General features: G+C 43.5%; 1 protein-coding gene across 2 annotated transcripts in view; it reads left to right on the top strand.

The window, feature by feature from the left end:
* The window catches only part of GAB2 (GRB2 associated binding protein 2), a 396835-nt gene that overhangs the window by 262972 nt on the left and 111617 nt on the right, over positions 1-22246 (top strand). For both annotated transcript variants that reach the window (XM_069203930.1, XM_069203929.1), the window contains one exon: positions 21214-21514. In XM_069203930.1, the coding sequence (XP_069060031.1) occupies positions 21214-21514 (301 nt within the window). The remainder of the gene's footprint in view (positions 1-21213; positions 21515-22246) is intronic.

The following is a 22246-nucleotide window of genomic DNA, read 5'->3' as shown; positions in this document are numbered from 1 at the left end:
AGCTTGGAGCCAATGCATGGGAGGTATGAAAACGTCAAGGGGAATTGTGTAGAAACATTTCCTACTTCAAAGTGGGCACCAGGTATAAATAATGGACCATCAGACCCAACTCTTCAGTACACCTTTGAACCTGTGGATACTACAGAAGAAGTGAACCTGTCTTCTCACTCTACAGAGACCGCCACCGACAACAGGCAACACTAGATCTACACTTCGTGCTACAGCATCGACTGCTAATGCGAAGCTCCAGCAACGGCCGTCTGCAACGTCCAACAGGTTCCTCACGCTACCTCGTTGACAGTCAGCAACACTCTTGCACCCTGCTTTTCACTACCTCCTCCAACGAAAACTAGACTTCTCAGGCCAGACTCTAGAAGGTGACTTTTTCAGCAGGACTAATCTGGTCACTGTGTCCAGCCCGTGCTCCTTCACAGTCAGCCTGAACTTATGAATTTCACCCAGAATTCTAAGCTCTGTACTTACCTGAAATCTTTAAAACTGCATAGCTCTGATTCTACTGATTGGATTTTTATCATTTTCATGTCAAATATTTATTAAGTTTTATTTAATTTTTCTAAATTGGTGTGGGATTTTTCTAATGCTGTGTTTTTACTTTATTACTGGTTGAGGTGCTGCAAAAATACTTTACACATTAAGTTAGGCCTGGCTGCTTTTGCACCAAGCTAACAGAGGTGTAAGCACAGGTTAATTTGGGGTTTGCTTGTGTTTCACCCTGACAGAGATTGTGGTTGCTGTTTGAGTAAGGTTTCACCCTCCTCAACCAGTAACCCAATTTCCAACACTTAGGGCCTTATTACGACCCTGGTGGTTCAATGACCGCCAATGCAGCGGTCGGACCGCCAGCACTGCCACTTTTCGTCGACATGAGTCCCTTCTCCGCCAGCGGTTTCATGATGGTAGCACTGCCATTGAACCGCTGGCGGACACAGGGTGCAGGGGGCCAGCCCTGTTGCAATGTTCGCTCTGCTCTGCAGACAGTGAATATTGCGACGGGTGGCTGTGCACCCTTTGCACTACAGCATTGCCTCCGGCTCTATTACGAGCTGTACACAATGCTGTAGACTGTTACCCGCTGGGCCAGTGGGAAACTCATAATGAGGCAGGTGGGGAGGCGGCCGCAATGGTGGCAACCTACCTGTCGGGACTTCAGCGGACAGGTTTTTCCGTCCGCCGTAGTCGTAATGACCCCTAAGTCATTGTCATCTTTTTATAGCGTAACTGGACATTTAATATCAGAACATTTAAATTGATGTTCTCTATGATTGCCACAAAAGTGCCTGTCTAATAGTGTCTGATTAGTTTTACTATTAGTATAAGCATCATATGTATTTAACATTGTATCTAGCTTGTTATGTTACTGTAGACAAGGGCCCTGATTATTAGTTGTACTGTGTTGGTGTAAGGATAAAATCACACATGATTTTATTGTTATCATTGCCCTGGAACTACAAGTAAAACTTGGGGTTTTGTTGCATATGTTTACCATGTGCTCTGAGTAAGTGGTAAAGATTTGTGCAGACATGGTTGTGGGGTAGAAGGAGAGGGAGGGGTAGGGGTTTGGATGGGAGAAACATGGGCAAGAAGGTGAAACATTTTTCTAGCAGAGCGAGCATTGTATGCTCCTTCCTGTTGAAAAAATTGCATAATAACAAACATTTCATTTTATTTTTGTTTCAGTCTAATTTGCTGACTAAAAACATTGTGTTTGGTTCTCCCACATCTGGTAAAACCGATTGAGTGAAAACAAAACAAATTATAATCAGGTGCAGTTGTTTCGTCCACATAGGTTATAATCATGGGCTATGTCGTAGATTGCTATAGTTATAGTCCTCCTTCTATGTCTATTTATTTATGTGATTTGATATAGTGCGGGCATGGCCTATAAGCAGTGGTTGATTTGTAAATAAAAAAAGTGCCGGTGCCCAGAGCTCTCCTTTGAAACACGCGGCTGCTGCAATTACATGTGCGAGCACAGAATACTGAGGCAGCGTAACCCTGAAGCCATCTCAGGCCTCTTTAATCCATTTACAGCCGCTCCCTGCCCCTTCAGCTCACTCTTGCAGCTTTCTGCTTTCTCCCTTTGTGACGTTTTTTTCTTTTTTAGGGTCAAGTGTGCAAAGCAGTCTGTCCCTGTTGTTATCTCTCTACGGGCTTGTAACCATGCCCATCATTTTGGTTGGTTCGTGGGCTTGCCTTTTAAAATTCGATTGATTTGATTAGTGTAAGGCATGCATACGCCGTGCCTTTTCTGGTGTTTAGCCCTCTTTGAGCGCACCGGCCAACTACTGAAAACATATGAGGCTCCATGTTTTCCGTATGGTTTCTGGACTACTTTTTCTCTATGTTTCATAGGCAGCGCGATCTCGCTGGGCAGTAGTTGCTTGCTTTGCATGACATCGATCCTGTTACATAGATAATTTCTCTTTTGCCGGTGACATGGATAATTGCACTTTTGCCGGTTATATGAATAATTGTACTTTTGCCGATACGTTTCACTACAAGCTAACTTCTGTTTCCTTTTGTGTGTCTGCTTTGCGCTCATGGCGGCCGTCGGCTTGCTTATGTGAAACTGTTTATCTTTTCATTTTTAGTTTATGTGGCAAGAAAAGTCCGGTTAGAAGTTCACAACGCTAATAGCTCTAACTCGAGCAAACGCGAGACCCATTGCATTGCAAATGCTTGTTTCTCTTCCTTCCCCTTGCCCACCTGTGTCTTCTGCCTGATGCAGAAAACTTAGTGCCGGCCCCCAAAAATAAGTGCTGGTGGTGCTCCGGAAACCACCGGCTCAAATTAAGCACTGCCTACACGCATCAAAGAGAGAGCGCTTTACAATAAAGCAAAAGTATCAGTACAAGTGGGTGAAATAGGCCGGTTTTTGGTTTAGAAAATCTCCATTGGAGTGATTCTGCATGTAAAGCAGGGAGGGGGTCTGAGTCGTCGGGATCCACTTGGCGCGGAATGTCCTGGTTTCGTCCCCCGTCGTCTGACACGAGAGCTGGGCTCGAGGACGATAATAACTTTGAGGAGAGGCTCAGACTGTCTGGTGCACTCGGATGTTCCCACGTCCCCCATAGCCCCGCAGGCAGAGATGCCTCAGGAACGGAGGCGCGCAGTTTGTTTTCTCTTAAACGTGACTGGGTTTATTGCTAAGCCATGGGCAGATGAAGTCTCTGTTTCCAGGGCGAATGCTCCGCATTTCACCCGCCGCTCCCGAGATCGGCGCGTGAGCTCTGGTTAACATGTGGGAACTCGTGGTGTGCACCTGACGTGCAGATGGGTCATGGGACTGCAGCATTTGTTAACATGGTACACTGACCGCGCAGGAGCGCTCGTTCTCTAGCAAGAACTATGGGGGAACGCTGTTCCCAATGGATCCCACCCATTTCGACCTGTGTGCTCGAGTCGTAAAGACCGCTTAAAATTGCTTATCCGGCGTCACCTTGGTCCGTAGACCACTTTGGGCTTTTTAGCAGACATGTTTTTTGTTCATTCGTTTTCTTGTGAAAATCCGCAGACATGTCTGAGCACTTGTTTTCACTTTGAAAGTTTCCCAATATAGCTGTGTGCACGTGGAATAATCAACCTACCATCTGCATTCCTTTAATAACTTTTAGTACCAGGATGTTCAGCTAGCAATGATTAATCTTAAAGGGCTTTTACTGTTTTACCTGTGCAAAACCCTGCAATACATTTTTTATTTTAATTATTTTATTTGTGTATGGCGTGTGTGCTACAAATTGAGTTGCCTCCAATGGTGGGATGGGCCTTGCAGGGGGAGCGTTAGAGCATCCTGGCTCTGATGCCTACATCTTTGTCCAGAGGTACCCCAAGGGCCGTGGCTGGCACATCGCGATTAAATGGAGTTCATGTACTGGTTATGAAAGGACACAGGCATTTTTGCCCGCACGGCAGCTCCTTTGTTTCCAATTCCCAAGGTTTGTGCGAGCCAACCTTACAAAGTCTGTCTTTTAGAGAATGGAAGGGAGGTCTGTCTGGCAAGTAGCGGGGTCAGTGCAGCACGGCCAAGGACAAACAAACAAGATAGATACTGACGCTCAGCATCAGGAGTGACTTGCGTGAGTGGTATCCTTGTGATAAGCAGTGCTTAAATTGGATAAGCTGTGCTTAATTTGAGCCGGTGGTTGCAGATGGGGCCAACCAGCAATTATTTTTCCTCACCAAACTTTGATCAAGACCAACAAAAACAAGCATTTGCAGTGCAATGGGTCTAGCAATTGCTTGAGTTAGAGTTATTGGGGTTGTAAATTCCTAACAGGACTTTTCTTGCCACATAAATTGAAAATGAAAACAGTTGACATAAGCAAGCTAATTCAAAGGGCCACGACCGCCATGCGCGTGAGCGCAAAGGAGAGACACAAAAAAAAAAGAAGTTCGCTCGCAGTCAAACGTATCGGCAAACGTGCAATTATCCATGTAACATGGTCGATGACCAACTGGGTAACAAAACTGCCCTGAGGAGGGACAAACGTAAAGCATTAACCAATGATAACAAAGGATTTTTGAAAGGCAAGCCCATGAGCGAGTGATAGTGATGGGCGTGCGGTGGGTGTGATTAAAAGCCAACAGATAGATTACAACAGGTGAGAGCGCTTGCGCGCTTGACCTAAAAATAGGGAAGAGAAAAATAGAAAACAGTGTCAATAGAGAAAACAGGGATGAAAAAGAACCTGTAAGAGTGAGCTAAGGGTGGAGGATTGTCTGGTGGTCGAGTGAGGAGAAATGAGCTTCAATCAAAATTATGCAGCCTTGGTACTCGCAATCCAAATAGTTGTCATTTCTGGCTGCGGCTTCCGAACAAAACCTTTTACCCAGGCACTTATTATGTTACATATAAAGCTGGTTGTACATAGGACTCCCAGTTTTTACTGTTTTTTACAGACAAAAAACTCTTTTTCCTGTCTGCATTTATTTTTAAAAACAGAAAGATACTGAAACTTGTGCTTCTTGTGAGTGACACTCATGTTGTCTTTCATGAACTCCAGGCCAGTAGCTGAGCAGATAGACAGCAGACAGAGATTAAAAACAGTTTGAGATTTCCTTAAATACAGGCAGATGTCTACATATACTTGTAGTACAATGCTAAAATGTACCCGTGGGTGTAGTGTCTTTCTGTATTTGGCTGCTTAATCTACTACAACGCGACAGACATCAAAGTATGAGTGTATTTGAGTTAGTTAAATAAAGGTGGAAATATACCATTTTACAACTCCATTTATTCTCTAAACACAGCATACATATGGGTAAATACCAATTAGATGGCCAAAACATAAAAATGGATGAATGTAGACGTAAATGGTAAAACAGTAAATACCATAAAACCGGCAGCCCTAGGAATAAAGCTGGATATCTGGCCTCATTACCTACAGCAGTGGTTCCCAACCGGTGGTCCAGAGACCCCTGGGGGGTCCGCAAAGCCTCCTTACGGGGTCGGCGACTACTTTGAAAATTAAATAATAATAACAGATTTTAAAAGTGTATATAAAGTGGATAAATGCGCAACGACAATTTTCAAAGCACTGTAAATTTCAAGAAATTAGGAATTAGATCCTAAAAATTAAATTATCCTCAGATTGATTCGGGGGAGCAGCGCAGGTGCGTCAAACAGAATACAGGATGGACAACGTGTAGCTTCAATCGAATATAGGCAAGCTCTAACCTTACTATTAAAATTGTTTATTTACAAATTAAAAAAATGTGTTAGCATTTGTGGATGGGTTTAATGAATGCTTTTCTGTATTTTTTGCATTGTTTTGCATTTCAAATCATCAGCAATATTTAGGCCGGGGTCCCCGGCTTCCAGTATTGATTTAGTGGGGGGTCCCAGGATTCCACTAATGATTCAGTGGGGGTCCCAAGGTTCCAGTAATGATAAAGTGTGGATCCGCAGAAGACAAAAGGTTGGGAACCACTGACCTACAGAAACCGATGAACGTGTGTATAGTACTCAGATATTGTCACCTATTGACGCCTTAGTGTGTTTTCAGTTGTTTGGTTAACCTTGATGCTGTAGTTAGCATTTGCTTAGTGCCTAGTCTGGCATTAGCTTGCCATTGCAGAACTTTTTGAAAGTCTGCAGGTGACTTTCTCACACTGTGGACGTACACAAAAGGAGGATGTAAATTTAATGTGTAGATGAAATTTGTAAAGTGTATATGACTGTGACGTTTTGTGGCGGGGTAACTTATGTTTGTATCGCCCCCCTGCTGCATTCCATTTCCAGTTGTATATAAATGTAACAATCTGTAGATAAATTTATGTAGTAGTCATCTTTGTGCATCACACTATTAATCCGTTAAAGGCACAGACGACCAAGGTTATGCTTTATTCCTTTACATTAATTAATACATTTTGTTTGAGTCTTTTTGCGTAGTGGTAATTTTAATTTTACTGTCTGTTGTTTTATTCACTATACAAATTTATATGGATTTCCACCTGAATGAGAGGCTCTGTAGTTTTGACAACGCCATAAACTGAGCAGCAATCTTGCCGCAATACTTTTTTTGTGTGTAAACACTCTGATGAATGCTTTATTGTAGTGTTTCTCAACATTTTGACTTCTGCGGACCCCCGCTTTATCATTACTGGAACCCAGGACCCTAACTGAATCATAATTCGAATCCGGGGTCTCCCTACTGAGTCATTACTGAAAGCTGGGGACCTAATATGTTAATATTATTTCATTTTCTAAGCAGTCACAGGCCCTCTGAGGAGGTTTGCGGACCCCTGGGGTCCCTGGACCACAGGTTGGGAACCACTGCTTTATTGTATGACCACAATAGAGCATCCTCAGGTGCCATTACTGAGCAGGTTGCTATGGAAGGACAGCATGCTTTATATTTCAGGATATTTGTATTGTTCTTCATATCATTATTTGTGTTACTGCAGTGTAAATAAATGAGACCCTCTAGCCTGTCATTTGCAGCAGTTGTATTAAACACACACTGACACACATTGTACTACACTGCAAAGGTAAATATCCATATTATTATCACAGTGCAGCTAAAAGGCCAAACACTGCTCACTGCCTCACAGATTGTATATTATAGTGACCTTACACAGGGCAGCAGGTCTTTCCAAGGTGGTTTTACTTCACTGCCTTGCATCCTCATTTTGTTTAAATACCTTTTTAAAAAAGAAACACACTCGAAAAAGCCACAACATAAACAATATATGTAGATAGACAAGGTGCAGTATGGTATTTACTGCCATTGTTGGGGGTAAGGGCACCATGACCCCTTCGGGGCCTTGTCATTCACGAGTAATGGCCCCTCCCCACATTCAGCTGTGGTGATCGGCCAGCTCCAGTGGCCTAAACCACCTGCTTCCTCTGCTAGTAGTTATTTTGCTCTGCGTCCATCCCAGATGTTGAGGGACTCTTAAGAACCTTAAACCCACCGACGGCCCCATGGCTCTACACCTGCCTGGCTATTTCGAGAGTACGCTCTCTTGTTTGCCCTCATAATTCAACTTTTGTGTAGTTATTTGGTCCTAGAGGATGTTGTACCACCTAGTCGGAAGGGTGGCATTTCTGAACACCACTCTTATTAAATTAACCCATTAATCCTCCGCAGTTCCAGGTCAATCACTAATAGACTGGACTTGTCAAAAACCTTAAAGATATAGGTGTTCAGCAGCTCAGCCAATTTTTGGAGGAACAGAAGTGCCTTCCAGACTTTCAGGTAAGTTTAAGAGCATCTGTAATGATGCTTTCGGATGAGTAGACAGGGGATCAGGTACCCTCTTGGTCATGTTGTGCTTCTCTGTGGCATTTGACACCATGACTCACCAGCTGTTACTACTAAAGTGGAGAGAGGTGGCACATGTTAGTCCATCACTTATTAACTTGTTTCAATCCTTTCTTAATGGCAGGACACAGCGAGTCCACTTTTGCTCCTTTCGGTCATCTCCTGCTTCCCATACCCGCGAGGTCCCTTAGGGTTCCCTGTTATCACTTGCTCTATTCAATATCTACATCTGTATCTGGACCCTTTTATCAACTCACAACTCAAATTTCAAGCCTATGATGACAACTGATAAGTGTATATGAATAATTTCTACATTTGTAGCACGGTCTGCATCCTGCAGGAAATAATAATCAAAATTAAAACCTGTAAAAATCAGAGCCATCTTCAGTGAAATGGCACCTTAACTTAATTTACTATCTTGGAGGCAAAGTACGGGGAAGCAAGTCTCAGGAACAGACTATTACGTCAATGACCATTTTTTGTCACCAAGGTAAACAACTAGGGCTTTATTTGTTATCAGAATATGGTACTGAACACACAAGTCGAAAGGTAAATAACAATTTCTTCCCGTTGGCTACAATAAAACCACTAATTTCGCTACTATCCGCTAAGTAAGAGCTTTAGCGGTAGTCGCTAGAACAGCTGTAGTTTGGATTAGTTTAACAGCCGCTATTTGAGCCTACGGTCTAACACAATTTGCAGGCTACAGAGGGTTCCCAGAGCTGCAGTTAGAATCGCAGTAGGGCTGGGCACAGAGACTATGGGCCTCATTACAACCCTGGTGGTCTGAAGACCGCCTGGGTCACGGTGGCGCTCGGACCGCCACCAATGTGGCGGTCCGACTGTCACATTACGACCGTGGCGATAGCACTGCGGTCTGGCCACCAGCACCACCACTTTTCCTCCATTGGAGGGACTGGTAGTCCTAATCCGCCAGGGCTACAATGCAAGCAGCACCGCCCTGGGGATTACACCCCCTTCTTTGCCAGCGGTTCCATGGCAGTAGCACCACCATGTAACTGCTGGCGGAGATGGGGTGCAGGGGGGCCCCATGGCCAGCCCCGTTGCGATGTTCGCAGACCGTGAACATCGCAACGGATTCTGGTGCACCCTACGCACTACAGCATTGTCTCCGGCTCTGTTATGAGCCAGCGTCAATGTTGTAGGTCATATCCCGTTGGTCCAGAATGCGGAAACACCGTTTCCGCCCTCTGACCCAGTGGGAGAATCTTAATGGGGCCTGGGAGATGGCGGCCGTACTGGCGGCAAACTGACCGTCAGGACTCAGGCAGATGGGCTTTTCCGTCTGCCGAACTCGTAATTACCCCCTATATCTCCAAGGCCATGCATTCAGTTCATTGACTCCCTGTATTCTACCATATTCACTTCAGAATAGTTTGTCAGATGCATCCATTTTACTATCAGCAGTTTCCGTTTGCTCTTAGAGCTCACATCTTGTTACAATCCAGTCTGAGCGACAAGAAGCGGGAAACAATCATTGTTATGTGTATCCATATACAAATGCAAATTTAGGGGTTGTAGGGCTCTCTCCATTGCAGGTCCTTCTTTGTCCAATTCTCTGCCTTTTCATGATAGTGAAGTAGTCACTTTCACCAGCTTTAAAGGGACCATCTGGTGAATGATGTCACAGTAGGTCTCTGACTCAAGCAGCCATCCTAAAAGAAAGGGACATTCTAGAAGGTCTATTGGTGGAGATTCAGTGATGGAGAAAGATAATTGTTTTTCCTCCACAGTGATTGGCCATTTTGAGGCAGCACTAAAATCCATCTATTCTAGACCATTTAGAAGGTCAGCACCAAGAGACCTGTTAAAGTGGTATGCACTTCTTCATTCACAAAATGTCAACAAAACTGTGCACTGAGACACAACCACAACAACCAGGCCTTGGGTGTATGCCCCTAGATGTTTTCTTCTGTAAAGAGATTCTAGCATGGAACGTGTGACACACTAAGCATGTGTGTGAATCCGTGTTAATTAATGCACTTGACTTGTTCCAAATCATTTTGGGCTGCACATATTTTTATTAGCGTGCCCTAAAAACCCTACATCATCGTATATTATTCCAAAATACGTTGCGGGTAGGGTTGTGATTGCGGTTGGTGGCAGTACAACTGTTTATCCATCTGGAGCTGCCCTTCTGTTGACACAAGCAGTCCCCAGGCAGGTGTTTGCACCAGGTGATGCTGCTGGCCGCCGAGCGCACGAGCGCAGGTCACGTGGGTGTTCCAGGTCACGTGGGCGCCGCAGGCAGCCTGTTTACACACAGAGACGGGGCTGTGTTTATTCTGACTTGTAAAAGCAGGAACCGAGTCGCATGCTTGACAGAAGGCGACTCTGTTGATCCTCTCACTGTAAAATGCGCGTCACCTTTCAAAACAGCAGCGCCACGGCCGAGCAGGTGGCGTTTGTTTGATTTTCGTTCAGTTTTATAAAGGTTATTCTCGGCGCAAATCAGAATCCGATAACTGTGTGAACAGAACAGGCTGGAGAAGTAATAAACAGGGATGTTTGCTCTGTAGTTATTGTGCAGAGCCGTCGCGGTGGCTCAGTGAGTTAAACGCTTGCCCCAACACCTGTTGTGATCTCCAGGCTTCAGCTCACGACTACGGGAAAGGCTTATTCAGTTTTCCGTCCTTCCGATGTCAGAGAACTGAGTGCCATTGAAATGGGGTGATTGCAACACCTATTGTTTACAGTGCTTAGAAAGGACAGCGTATGGTATGAAGCGCTATGTAAACAAGCATACTTAGAACAAGTTCATTTTCATCTTCTGACAACAGCCCACCCAGCAAAAACGCAAGTAAACATGCATGGAAACTGAAAAAAGACGACTTGGCAAAATAAAAAACTTTGCTTTAAAAAAAAATAAAACTTTAAAATTTTGTTTGTCCTGCTGGGCAAGGTTTTGCCGGTCACAAGCCTTCTGTTTGCAGGGCACTAGAAGTTAAAAAGAACAAATGGTGTCTTGATCACGTCAGGAGCAGCGGAGGGGCAATAATTAAGTTGCGTCAATTAGTGCTTGATCCCTGTTCCACACAGAGAAGCTGAAATTATGCCAGGTGTGCCATGATGAATTATGAGGCTGCAAAGAAGAATGGCACGCAAGCCAACAAATGGTGAGCGAAAGGCAGGCTCCAAGCCCTTTACTGATCACAACAGAGTCTCGCAAGCAAGACGCATGCACTAGTGCATGGACTCGCAGGCTCGACCCTAAAAGCAAGTTATCATTGGAGTTGTTGTGCTACTTATACAGCAGAGTTTTCGGATTTTGCCTGAGTTGGGGGATAGTTGGAGCATGTTGACATCTTTGGGATGATATTTCAGACCCTGGGTGCTGGCATTCCTCCTTTCTGTATTCTTTCGTGATCTTCATTTTTCCAGTCTGGCAATTTCCTGGCTCCTCGTGTGGTGTTGTCCACTTGTGATGGTCAGTTTCTCGGTTAAGTAGGACCCACTACAAGGACAGGTTAAATCATTCTTCCATTGGTATAAAGAGCGACTGGTACCCAAGGTGATGTATTTTCATTTTTCTGCTGACTGCTCCTGGTGAATCAAGTGGACAAACAAGATCCTGGAATCTTACAAAGTTGACCTTAGGTTGAACTTCTGAGTGTGCCTGCCCTGGAGATGAGCTGTTACTTATTACAAGGGTAATTGACATGCTTTTCTGGTCAGAGTCCAGTAAAGACACTAGGGGATTCAGTTTCTGAGCACCGTACCTGGCACATTAAGAGGACAGCAGAACATTGCTATAGCTTGAGGTACCAAACAGAGCCAGTCTGGAATATTTCTGTGGTCCTAGACAATACTCTCCAGGGATGGGGAGGAAGGAATGGCTAACCTGTAGTTACAAAAATAGATATCATAGTAATGTTCAGTGTATTCATCTGGCCTTTAGCTTTTCATCTACTTCTTGCACACAGAGTAGTCAGATCGATAACATTTGCTGGGTGGAGTTTAAACAAAGCAGCCATGATGCTCATGGGGCAGTTTAGTAATTAGGGTTCTTATGTCTAAAGGCGTATCGGTCTGAAGTTATGTGAGCTGCTCTGTTATCAGTACGTCATGTTAAAAGGAACTGGCTTATTAGTCAAAGGGGGGACTACCTACCTTAATTAATAAACACAACCCTTGTCAGGGTGAACCTTCAAAGGCATGAAATTAACCAGAGTTCAACCTCCTGGTAGACATGGCATAGACCAGACACATTTAACTTAGGACTCCTTGTGATGCTCACATTCATGTAGTATGTACAGCGGTGTGCTGCCCTCTTGGGGCAACGTGGTGCCACATACATACCCCCCTTCATCTCCTCCGAAAATATTTCAAAATAATATCTCTCACATATTTGAAGCATTCAATGGTATTCTAAGCATGTTGCTTCAGATGATATTTCCTTCATGATCTGCAGAACTATCAGTCAGGATTGGATCTCGCACTGCTGGTACCCATGTACCTGTTTCCTTCATAAACTGCTGCTCTGTGCAGGATGCAGTTGTTTCCTCTTGGAAGATAGATGCACAGCAGTCTAGCACTTCTTCATGTAATTGTGAAAACCAGTATACATCTCTGCCATTTACAATCAAATGTTATAAGGAACAAAGGTCCCTAAGCCTACACCTAACAGGGTAATGCCCCAAGTGCACAATAATAATGCCCAGGGATATTCAAAACCACCAGTAATTTATTTGTGTGAAAAAAAGTTAAAGTTAGTTCTTTTAGGGGTATGTACCCCTACGAAGCACACCACAGCAGGTATTACACAAACAGGCAAAAGAAGAAGGTTGTGACATCAAGAATTACATGGAATCAAATGGTTACATTTCTTATTAAAAGAAAACACTACTGCACCCAAAAGAGCAATCCCTGTTTGAGGTCCCTCATGGTGCACCATGAGAAGCCGTCTTTTTGCTGCCTGCCATGCTCCTGACACAGCACATGCTCCAGACACGATCCATTTTGATTTCCCTGGTGTTTGACACTCCGGTTCTTCTTTATTAGAGTCTGCATTTAGCTGGCTATAGGTTCCCTCCAATAAGTATTATCCAGGTTATATATAAATCGACCGGTCGGTTACTGTACTGGACATTAATGCTTTAAGCATCCCTCCTTTGATTGGAATTCTGACTTTGAAGCCCTTCTACCGAGAAGGTCTAATTCGGGGGAACTGTTGGCCTGACAGTTATTCCCTTCGTTCCCTAGGTATTCTTGGGTTCCCTTCTCGGTTTGAAACATTTACAATGAAATTGCATTGTGGTGGCACCTTAAGGTACACAAGGTTAAAAATAAAAACAGAAAGGAAGTTTATGCTAGCCTTTATACTGCCCTGAGGGACACTGAATAATGCCTTCTCTTGTTCTATGCATTATTCAACTTCTGGAAATATCACTAATGTAACCTGCACTCCAAAACCTGCCCAAAATGTCAACCTTACATAAAAGTCTTTGTCAAAAAGACTGATCTGTGTCTAATCCCACTTTAGTGCATTTTGTTGATCTGTAGTAGGTTTGGAGTTAGAATAGTAAATTAATCCAGTCCTAGTGCAAGTGGAAAGTGAGTGCAGTTGGATTTAGCACTTAAATATAGATCGATGTTTTTTGCAGGAAGATACTTATGTATGGTCGACATTTTGACAGTCGGTAGTTTGGTGTATATTGGTATATGGTTTTTGCAAAATATGTTTTTGCAGCCTGCGCCTTCACATGGAACCACTGCCCCATGCATCGAGCTCGCGAAAATTCAACACATGCTTAGTTAATATATAACCGAATGTCATAAGCCACTTGCCCTGACCTTTCTAGTATAGACTAGGAAAAAAAAAATATAAAGTAAAGGGCTTCACGTTAGTGTTATCCGATATAAGGATTTCCATACTATAACATTGGCGGTCTATAGTCATCTTTGTGTCTGTCGGCCAACAGTAGCGTAGAGTCTCAATACTGTAATGCTTACGGAGAGCAGCAGCAGTGCAGCCCCTGTTGACTACTCCAGCTACACTCCAAACCATCCTGTTCCTCCTAAGAGCCCCAAGCCTGGGCCACCACTGAGGTGAGTGATATGACAGTGGCATTGGAATTGCAATCTATGCGTTTCACTGCCTGGGGGAAGCCGGATTGTGAAGCTAGGAGGAAGTGGTCACAGGATAAGGTGACTTGTGAAGGAGCTCCCACAACGCCTAAGTTATCTGGCTTCTGTTCCGTAAACTGGTTTCTATGAGGCACCACTTGGTCAACTTAGTAGTAAACTCAAGCAGCACGGCTTCCTCCAGAGAAATGTGTACAACGCATGTGCGGAAAGTTAACAAAACAGCAATAGAGTAAAACAAGCATTTGCAATGCAACGGGTCTCTCATTTCTCTGAGTTAGGGCTTGTTAATGCCCAACTGGACTTTTCTTGCCACATTATATGGAAAAAAGAGCGCAATCGCGCTCCTACAGTTCACTCGTAGTGACACCTATTGGCAAAAGTGCAATTATCTACGTAACCGGCAAAAGTGCAATTAACTATGTAACAGGGTCGATGTCATGGAAAGTGCTCGACTTCTGCCAAGCGAGATGGTGCTGTGAAAAAAGATAAAAAGTAGTCCACAAACCGGATGGAAAAAAGCGAGCCTCGCGTGTTTTCAGTACTTGGTCGCTGCGCTCGAGGAGGGCTAACCACCGGGAAAAGGCGTGACGTATGCATGCCTTCCACTAATGAAAGCAAGCAGATTTTGAAAGGTAGTCCCACGAACCAATGAAAGACACTGACGTGACATGGACGGGGCTCCGAGCCCCTTTCTAACTACTAAAGTGTCTTGCAAGTGAACGCATGCGCAAGCGCATGCAACGCAGGCTCGACTTTAAAAAACGAAAGCAAAACGTTCAAACCAAATTAGTCAAAAGGCAAACACTATGAATAAAATGGCACGAAAATGGAGGAAATCTGATGCAGGGATCAAAAGAACAAAACAGAATTGTAGCACACAGCCAGTTTTTGAAGGCAAAGCCACTCATATCAGGAGTGCTGGCTGTGGTCCTCAAAACAACTTGCAGTAGGCAGCAGTGCACTCCATTTCTGAAAGAAGTTTTGATTCCAGGTAGACATATCTTCTTTCTTTTCAGGACCTTCTACACTCTCCAATCTTAGGAGAGAAATGTCAACATCAAGCAGGCTCCCCAGCTGAGGTCCTGCAACACTTTGTCCTCGTGGCTCAATAAGAAGTTGCTTTCCCCAGCCCTTGGTGCAGCTTTGCAGATCTAGAGGGTAAAGCTGGCCTTTCCACTGTCATTCACAAGGCAGATGGGATTTTATTCCAGCAAGTAGCTATCATCTCTTGTTTTCAGCTTTCTGCCTTCAAAATGTTAAGCAGTGGGTTATAAAAGGTGAACACAGCTGTGGTTTGCAAACACACCTAAGCAACTTGCTTGTGTTCTCGCACTTTCTCGGTTTTACAGCAGTGCTACCACGCTCCTGACTTAGAGAGTGGCCTTAAAGCAGTGGTTCCCAACCTTTTGATTTCTGTGGACCCCCTCTTTAACATTAATGGAACCCAGGGACCCCCACTGAATCATCATGGGAATCCGGGGACCCCCGCCTGAGTCATTACTGGAAGCTGGGGACCTAATTTGTCAATATTTGTCAATATTTTGTCATTTTCCAGGCTCTCGCGGACCCCCTAAGAAGGCTTTGCGGACCCCCAGGGGTCCCCAGAGCACAGGTTGGGAACCATTGCCTTAAAGCATTTATTACAGAGGGGTTGTGGCAGACCTAAGCTTTCCTTAGATTTCACTCTGTCCCCGTCCAACCTCTGCCCAAGGAGAGTCCAATCCTGCCACTGAAGGATCAAAGAAACTCTCCCACCCCTTTGGACACATCAGTCCCTAACTCATTCAGTGAATGACTTATTCAGGTATGGAGCGGTCCTTCTGCGCAAAGAGAGCGCGGTTCATGGTTCATACTGTCAGGGAGACGTGGTCTGGGTATAGGGTCAAACTGTGAAGAAGCCTGTTGTGTCAGAATCCTTTTAAGTAGGCCACTCCACTTAACCACAGGCTCCTGGACAGTGAGGTCTAAAGGACAGCAATTATCTCTGAGCTGCAGCCAGCGCTGCAGATGGAAAGGAATTAAGCTAAAAGGCACATGTTTTATTAATTTGGCTGTTTACCTACAGTTAGTAAAAATTGACTTTGTAAATATTTCTTAAGAAAAGTTCGCGAAAATAGGTTTTAAACAAAAATGTGGCACATTACACGGCATCTAGACCTAGGCGCCTGCAAAAAAAATGGCTTTTTGGCCGATGCTTATTTGTTGAATAAAGGACATTAACCAGAAATCCATGAGTTTTTAACGCACATTTTAATTAGTCATGTACAATTGTTAAATCTTGCATTCAACAATGACTTTCCTTTTTTCCCCAAAGTCACAGGTTTAAAGCCTGTGCAGCTACATGGCTTGTGTAAACAAATGGTACAGTTTTCTCTAGAGTTCAGGGGGGAAACATCTTGCAGGCTTACAAGAGAGATTTGACCTTTGTGAAGCTTGCACCATGTGTGTACATAGTACAACTGGCTTACCAATCAGAATGCAACATTCATGATGAGAAACCAGTTATGGCTATAGTCAACTCTGAATAACTCAAGCGTTGAGTTGAAGGGTGGTTGGAGGAGAGGCACTCTGTAAGTGGCTGCCCAACACAGAGGCAGTGTTACTACTTTTAAAGGATGCTACATACATGAAAACTCTTACTTATTTTTAATGTATCGCTTCATACTACACTTCTACTGTTTTGAAGCACTGTAGGTAGCAGGTGTTCAAATAGTAGCCTCAAAGGTATTTTACAAATTGTTATACCTACTTTCGAGTTGATGAAAAGGATCTACTTATCAGCTGCATGGACCGATAATGTAGCATCATCAGCAGGAAACAACAAGCCAAAGGGCACAGATACAGATTAAATAGCAGAGCCCGGCAAGACAATTTTGACTGGCATTCTAAAGGGCATAATTCAGTCAAATGTCAATTCTCTGTTGCTGATCTCGGGCAGACACAACAGCAGAAGATTGTGGTCAGCCATCCTGAATCCCAATTATAGATTTAACAGTATCAGAATTCTCACACCACCGCTGTTGAAAAGTAGGCCCCTCTAAGGTGGCAGTCATGGTGGCCATGTTTATTCTATTCGGGACATCAAATTTGCATTTTTTTTTCCTAAAGGCTATAAGTATGGATTGACACCAATAGTCATGGGAAGGAGCTTCTTTTTGCTGGCACATCCATGCAAGAACTTCATCGGTGGACAAAATTCCTGCAAATGGAACTTGCTGGCGAAACTAAGTTTTCATGATAGAATTTCCACGCACCAGGGTGACACATCCAGGCCCTCTGTTACTGTGGCTGTGACTTAGGAGCATCCACATTTTAGAGGGAAGTCTCCAGTGGAAAATTCACTTATGATTCTGTCAAATAATGGGCTTTTCATCATCCATAGTCGGGGGTACATTTGTACGGGTAATGTACCCCCAAAGCCTAGTGGAATTTAAGTTGCCGATTGCAAGGATGCATTCCCACAGCTCACATATATTATAAGATCCACACCCTCCTCATGGTGGTCTTCCATACTATTATCGTCACCATTCATAATGCTGGGTCTGCTATTGTGGATAGGGAAGGGGAACGTCCACCGTCTTTGGTGGGAATAACATTGCTTGATGAAGGTGTTTCCAACAGTGGGATTGTCTCTCATCTACAGAATCCTAGCTTTGATATATGAGCCACAAGAGGCGCAGGTGAACATTTTGATTCTTTTGAGGCATCCTTCGATCACACCTCCCTCCACGTAGACCCACAATAGCACACAGCATCCACCAGCTTGCTCATTTTATCTATTATTAAGTATGAGCTCAGGAGCTGAAATTCATTGAGTAATTTTATGAATCTGGTGAATTGTAATTGGGTTTTAACTGTAGGAGCACAACAACCCTGGGGCCAAACACTTACCTTCTCAACAGCCAACAGCCTGGAACTTCAAGAAAATGTATGCCTATACACTGTTTCTACACACACCTTCAGTTGTACACCCACATCGCAGAAGTTCCAACACGCACCGTCCCTGAGAGAAGAAACCTTGGGATCTATTTTCTTGAGCACTGCTGTTACGCGAGTAGGGATCAACTTGTTAGCCACACATCACCGGATCCCATACCAAAAGTCTCGGCATTCGTCACCCCTTGGGGTTATTCCGTGTTTCTTTGCTAACATATCACGTCCACGCTGCTCCTTTGCAATGACAGCAAGCAACCTCACCTTCGACTCTTCCATGGTAGCAATGGCTCACTTGGAAGAGACAAGAGTAGGAGACGAAGACAATTAGTTCTTCAATCCGTAGTCAAGATCATAGCCTCAGAGATGCTCACAGAGTCAACAATGTATTTGCAGAGGGGAGTAGAATTGCTCAGTGTGCTACGTTCACTGCATCATCATCTTGCCCAGTGTCCACTCTTCACCGCTAACGTCACCCACCTCTCGGGATTTGGGGAGCTGAAAAATTGTAATTCTGAGATTCAAAGTACCTGAGTCTATTATAGCTGATTTATTCAATGGCACACAAGCACTTTTTCTGGTTCCTGTGTACCCCTGTGTCAGCACCTCTACACCAGTATGTGTGTGCACCTATGGAGAGAAAAAAAACAATGTTATATTTGCTAATGCACAATCGGGGCATTCCTACTCATGTGAAATAATCTACCTAAGTATAGATTAGAAATACTCATGAAAATCGAGGATTTGAATAGTTTATTTTGAAAGATTATTCCTAGAGATTGTTTTTTAATTTCCTGAATTTCTGCTCAAATCATAGGGCTAGACCTACAATAAGTAGGTTTACGTCTTTTTAGAGATTTTTTTTAACTCTGCTCCTTTGATGAACAAGCAGTGCTTAATTTGTGCTTGTTGCTTCCGGTGCTGAGCACCAGCACTTATTTTTGCGCCCCGGGGCTTATTCTTCTGCCCCAAGCATTTGCTGCGAGCAAAAGACACATATGGGAAAGACGGAGGAACGTAAAAACGAAAAAGCATCACAAAGGAGAAAGTAGAAAGCTGCAAGAGTGAGCTGAAGGGGCAGGGAGTGGCTTTATATGTATTGAAGAGGCCCGAGATGGCTCTAGGATTACCTGCCTCAGTATTCCGTGTTCGCACATTTAATTGTAGCAGCCGCATGTTTAAGAGGAGGGCTTTGGGCACCAGCACGTTTTTATTTACAAATGAAGCACTGTAAACAAGCATTGTAAAGGAACTTTACGACCAATAGTTCTCAATGGAAATAACTACATGAGTGCCCATTAATGAAAACTACTTTGGGGGAATCGATGACTGGTAAAGCAGTCACATTAATGATTCTTCAGTTCTCTGTGAAACATTTGCATGTTTTATTTAAATGTTTAGTTTTGTTGTGAAACGTATGAATGCTTTATTTAAATGTGTAATTCCACAAATAAAGACTAATCAGTACATTCCAAATTAACATTAATTACCTTAATGTAAAACATACAGAAAAATAAGCGTAAACACATAGGTCATTTGAGCTGACAAAATAATAATTATCAAGTGGAAACAACACACTGAGGTTGGGGAATAGAAAGAGAAAAAAATACAATTTGCACTGCTGCATTTTGAATGCGAGATCAACAGAGACACGGTTGTTGAGGAATAGCCAGTGCTTAATTTGTTCTTGTTGTTTCCGGTGCTGAGCACCGGCACTTATTTTTGAGGGCCGGGGCTTATTCTTCTGCCTCAAGCATTTACTGCGAGCAAAAGAAACGTGGGAAAGACGGAGGAAAAGAAAAAAGAAGAAGCGTCAGAAAGGGGAAAAGCAGGAAGCTGCAAGAGTGAGCTGAAGGGGCAGGGAGTGGCTGTTAATGGATTGAAGAGGCCCGAGGTGGCTTTTGGATTACACTGCCTCAGTATTATGTGCTAGCACTTTTAATTGCAGCAGCCACGTGTTTAAGAGGAGAGCTTTTTGCACCGGCACCTTTTTATTTACAAATTAAGCACTGGGAATAGCCAATTCATTATCATTGAAGTTGACAGAATATCAATGATGGATGCAAACTCAAATTTCAACACAGTCTTTAGGAAAGGAGAGTAATATTTTTAATTTAGTGCAGGGGCCTCCAAATACACCAGAAATAAGATCAGAATCCATGGATGATAATTCGTCCCTGCTGAGGGTTGGCAGAAGAACGTACAAAGTGTGAATGGCTTCAAGCCTGAATTTCAGTAAAAAGTAAGCTGTAGTCGCATTGCAATAGTATTTTTTTCAGCTTTACGGCTAAATACTTTTTTCAAAATGAAGTTGTCTGCACCTAATATACAAAACAATTCCCATAAAGTTTTACCATTTGGGGAGCATTTCTCTTATTGCATGTGTCTCTATTTCAACCTTTCAGAGGGGTAATAAGCCATCATGAAAGAACAGGAAGTGGGGTGTGCTCATAGCACGTCCATGGCGGAGCAAGCAGCGAAATTTAGGGTGGCAGTAGTGAGCTACCCCTTTATGACGCAATATGCAATTAGCTGGATTGATATCTGTTTCAACCAATAGTACCCAATTCAACCAATAGCTTGTGCAAAGTCAGCCAACAAGGAGGAACCTGCTTTAATGCTGTTTGTTGTGAGACGTAATGGCTGTCTCAGCTGTCTAGTGGGAATTCCACAAATGTTAACACCTGTGACATGTTAACCTTCATTTCATAAAATATGCAGTGGTTGGAAGAAATAACTGGTTTAAAAGATCATCTAAAACATAAGCTATTCTTACCTCCACAGTAAATGGGTAAAATCATGGAAGCAATCTTGTTTCGGAATGAGTCTGATTGGTTCTGGATGGCTTGTAAGATCAGTCCAATTGGAACAGTGTTTTACTGGGCCATTAAGGTTGTTTTGGCCAATCAGCTTGCTTTGAATAAGGGCACTAGCAGGCAGTAAAGCGGACTTGAGTCACCTTAAGTTGTAGCAGGTGTTGTAATAAATAGCCACCAGCCAATTAGAATGTGGCTTCGCCTCCTGTTCACCTATTGCAGCTTAGCTCTTCTCAAGGTACCCAGTGTGGTGTTGCACTCCAATACCTGTCCACCAGTATTGCTGAAAATGTAATTAGACAAAAGTACTAACTTTGTTTGTTTAAATTGAAGACTCAGAGTTAGTATTCTAATCCCCAAGCTGCTTAGCATGTTCCCAAGCATTATGGAACATTCTTTTGGGCATTGCTATAATTGCCCTTCACTCTTGTGATGCCACATAACTTGGGTGGAAATCAATTTTCTCCATAAAATGCCCTCCTAGAACCTTCATTAATGCCCTGATACCATCTCCAGACGTGGATATGTTTTTTTACTTAATGTAACCTCTTGTTTTCTCTCTTGACCAGGCATGGAAGAAGCGTTGGTTTATCCTGCGCAGTGGAAGGATGAGCGGTGACCCGGACGTTCTCGAGTATTACAAAAACGACCACGCCAAGAAACCCATCCGTGTCATCAACCTCAGCTTCTGTGAGCAGGTGGATGCAGGACTGACCTTCAACAAGAAGGAGCTGCAGGACAGCTATGTCTTCGACATCAAGACCAGCGACAGGACCTTCTACCTCGTGGCGGAGACGGAGGAAGAGATGAACAAGTGGGTTCGCAGCATCTGTCAGATCTGCGGCTTCAACCAATCAGAGGAGAACGCAGGTACTGTGGCAAGAATAGTGTATCAGGTCTTTCTATGTGAGCTCTGACCTGTGATGGCACAACGTGTACAACTGCTGTCTTGATGGACAATTGCTCTTCAATGCACAATCCTCTAAATTGAGATTATGCTTTGCTCAACAAAATTCTGATTTTAGAGCCTCTGTGCAGGTTGCTTCTTAGGAACACGTTCCCTTTGGCTGCCACTATCAGCGTGGGTCGCACTTTTAAAAACAATTTTGAAAATATATTATTCACTCCAGTACATGGTACATCTGGTTCCCCTAGGTGTGATTGAATTTTAGATGTGAGCTCTAGTCATTTTCATTCCTTCCTACATGCTGCTAATAACGTTTATTATTTTTCATCCCTTTACAGCATATGCATGATGTGACTGCTTCATTGCATTACTGTAAGTGTAGAGGCCTAGTAGGTGGGAACCTGCAGGGATTATATCGGAAACAATCATTGACGATGCCAGTAGGTCTGGCCTTGGCTACGTGCTGCAATGGTTACTTTTTGAATGCCTTTATTGCAAGATTGTACCACACAAACAAATATAAGAAAACATAAATAATTTCCCTGTCTAAACACAGCGGCCATATGCTTGCACTAAAAGTGTTTAGTTTGAAAAAAAATAACCATTGCATATAGTTTTGATAGAACAGTATTTGTGCTTCCTAGAGGAAAGGTCAACTTAGAACAGATATAGAATTCCTTTTTAGTTTTAATTTA

Source organism: Pleurodeles waltl, chromosome 8 (assembly GCF_031143425.1).
Source record: "Pleurodeles waltl isolate 20211129_DDA chromosome 8, aPleWal1.hap1.20221129, whole genome shotgun sequence".
In the NCBI taxonomy this organism is placed as follows: domain Eukaryota; kingdom Metazoa; phylum Chordata; class Amphibia; order Caudata; family Salamandridae; genus Pleurodeles; species Pleurodeles waltl.
Note: the sequence above shows the minus strand (reverse complement) of the source record. Positions and strands in the feature narration are given on the sequence as shown.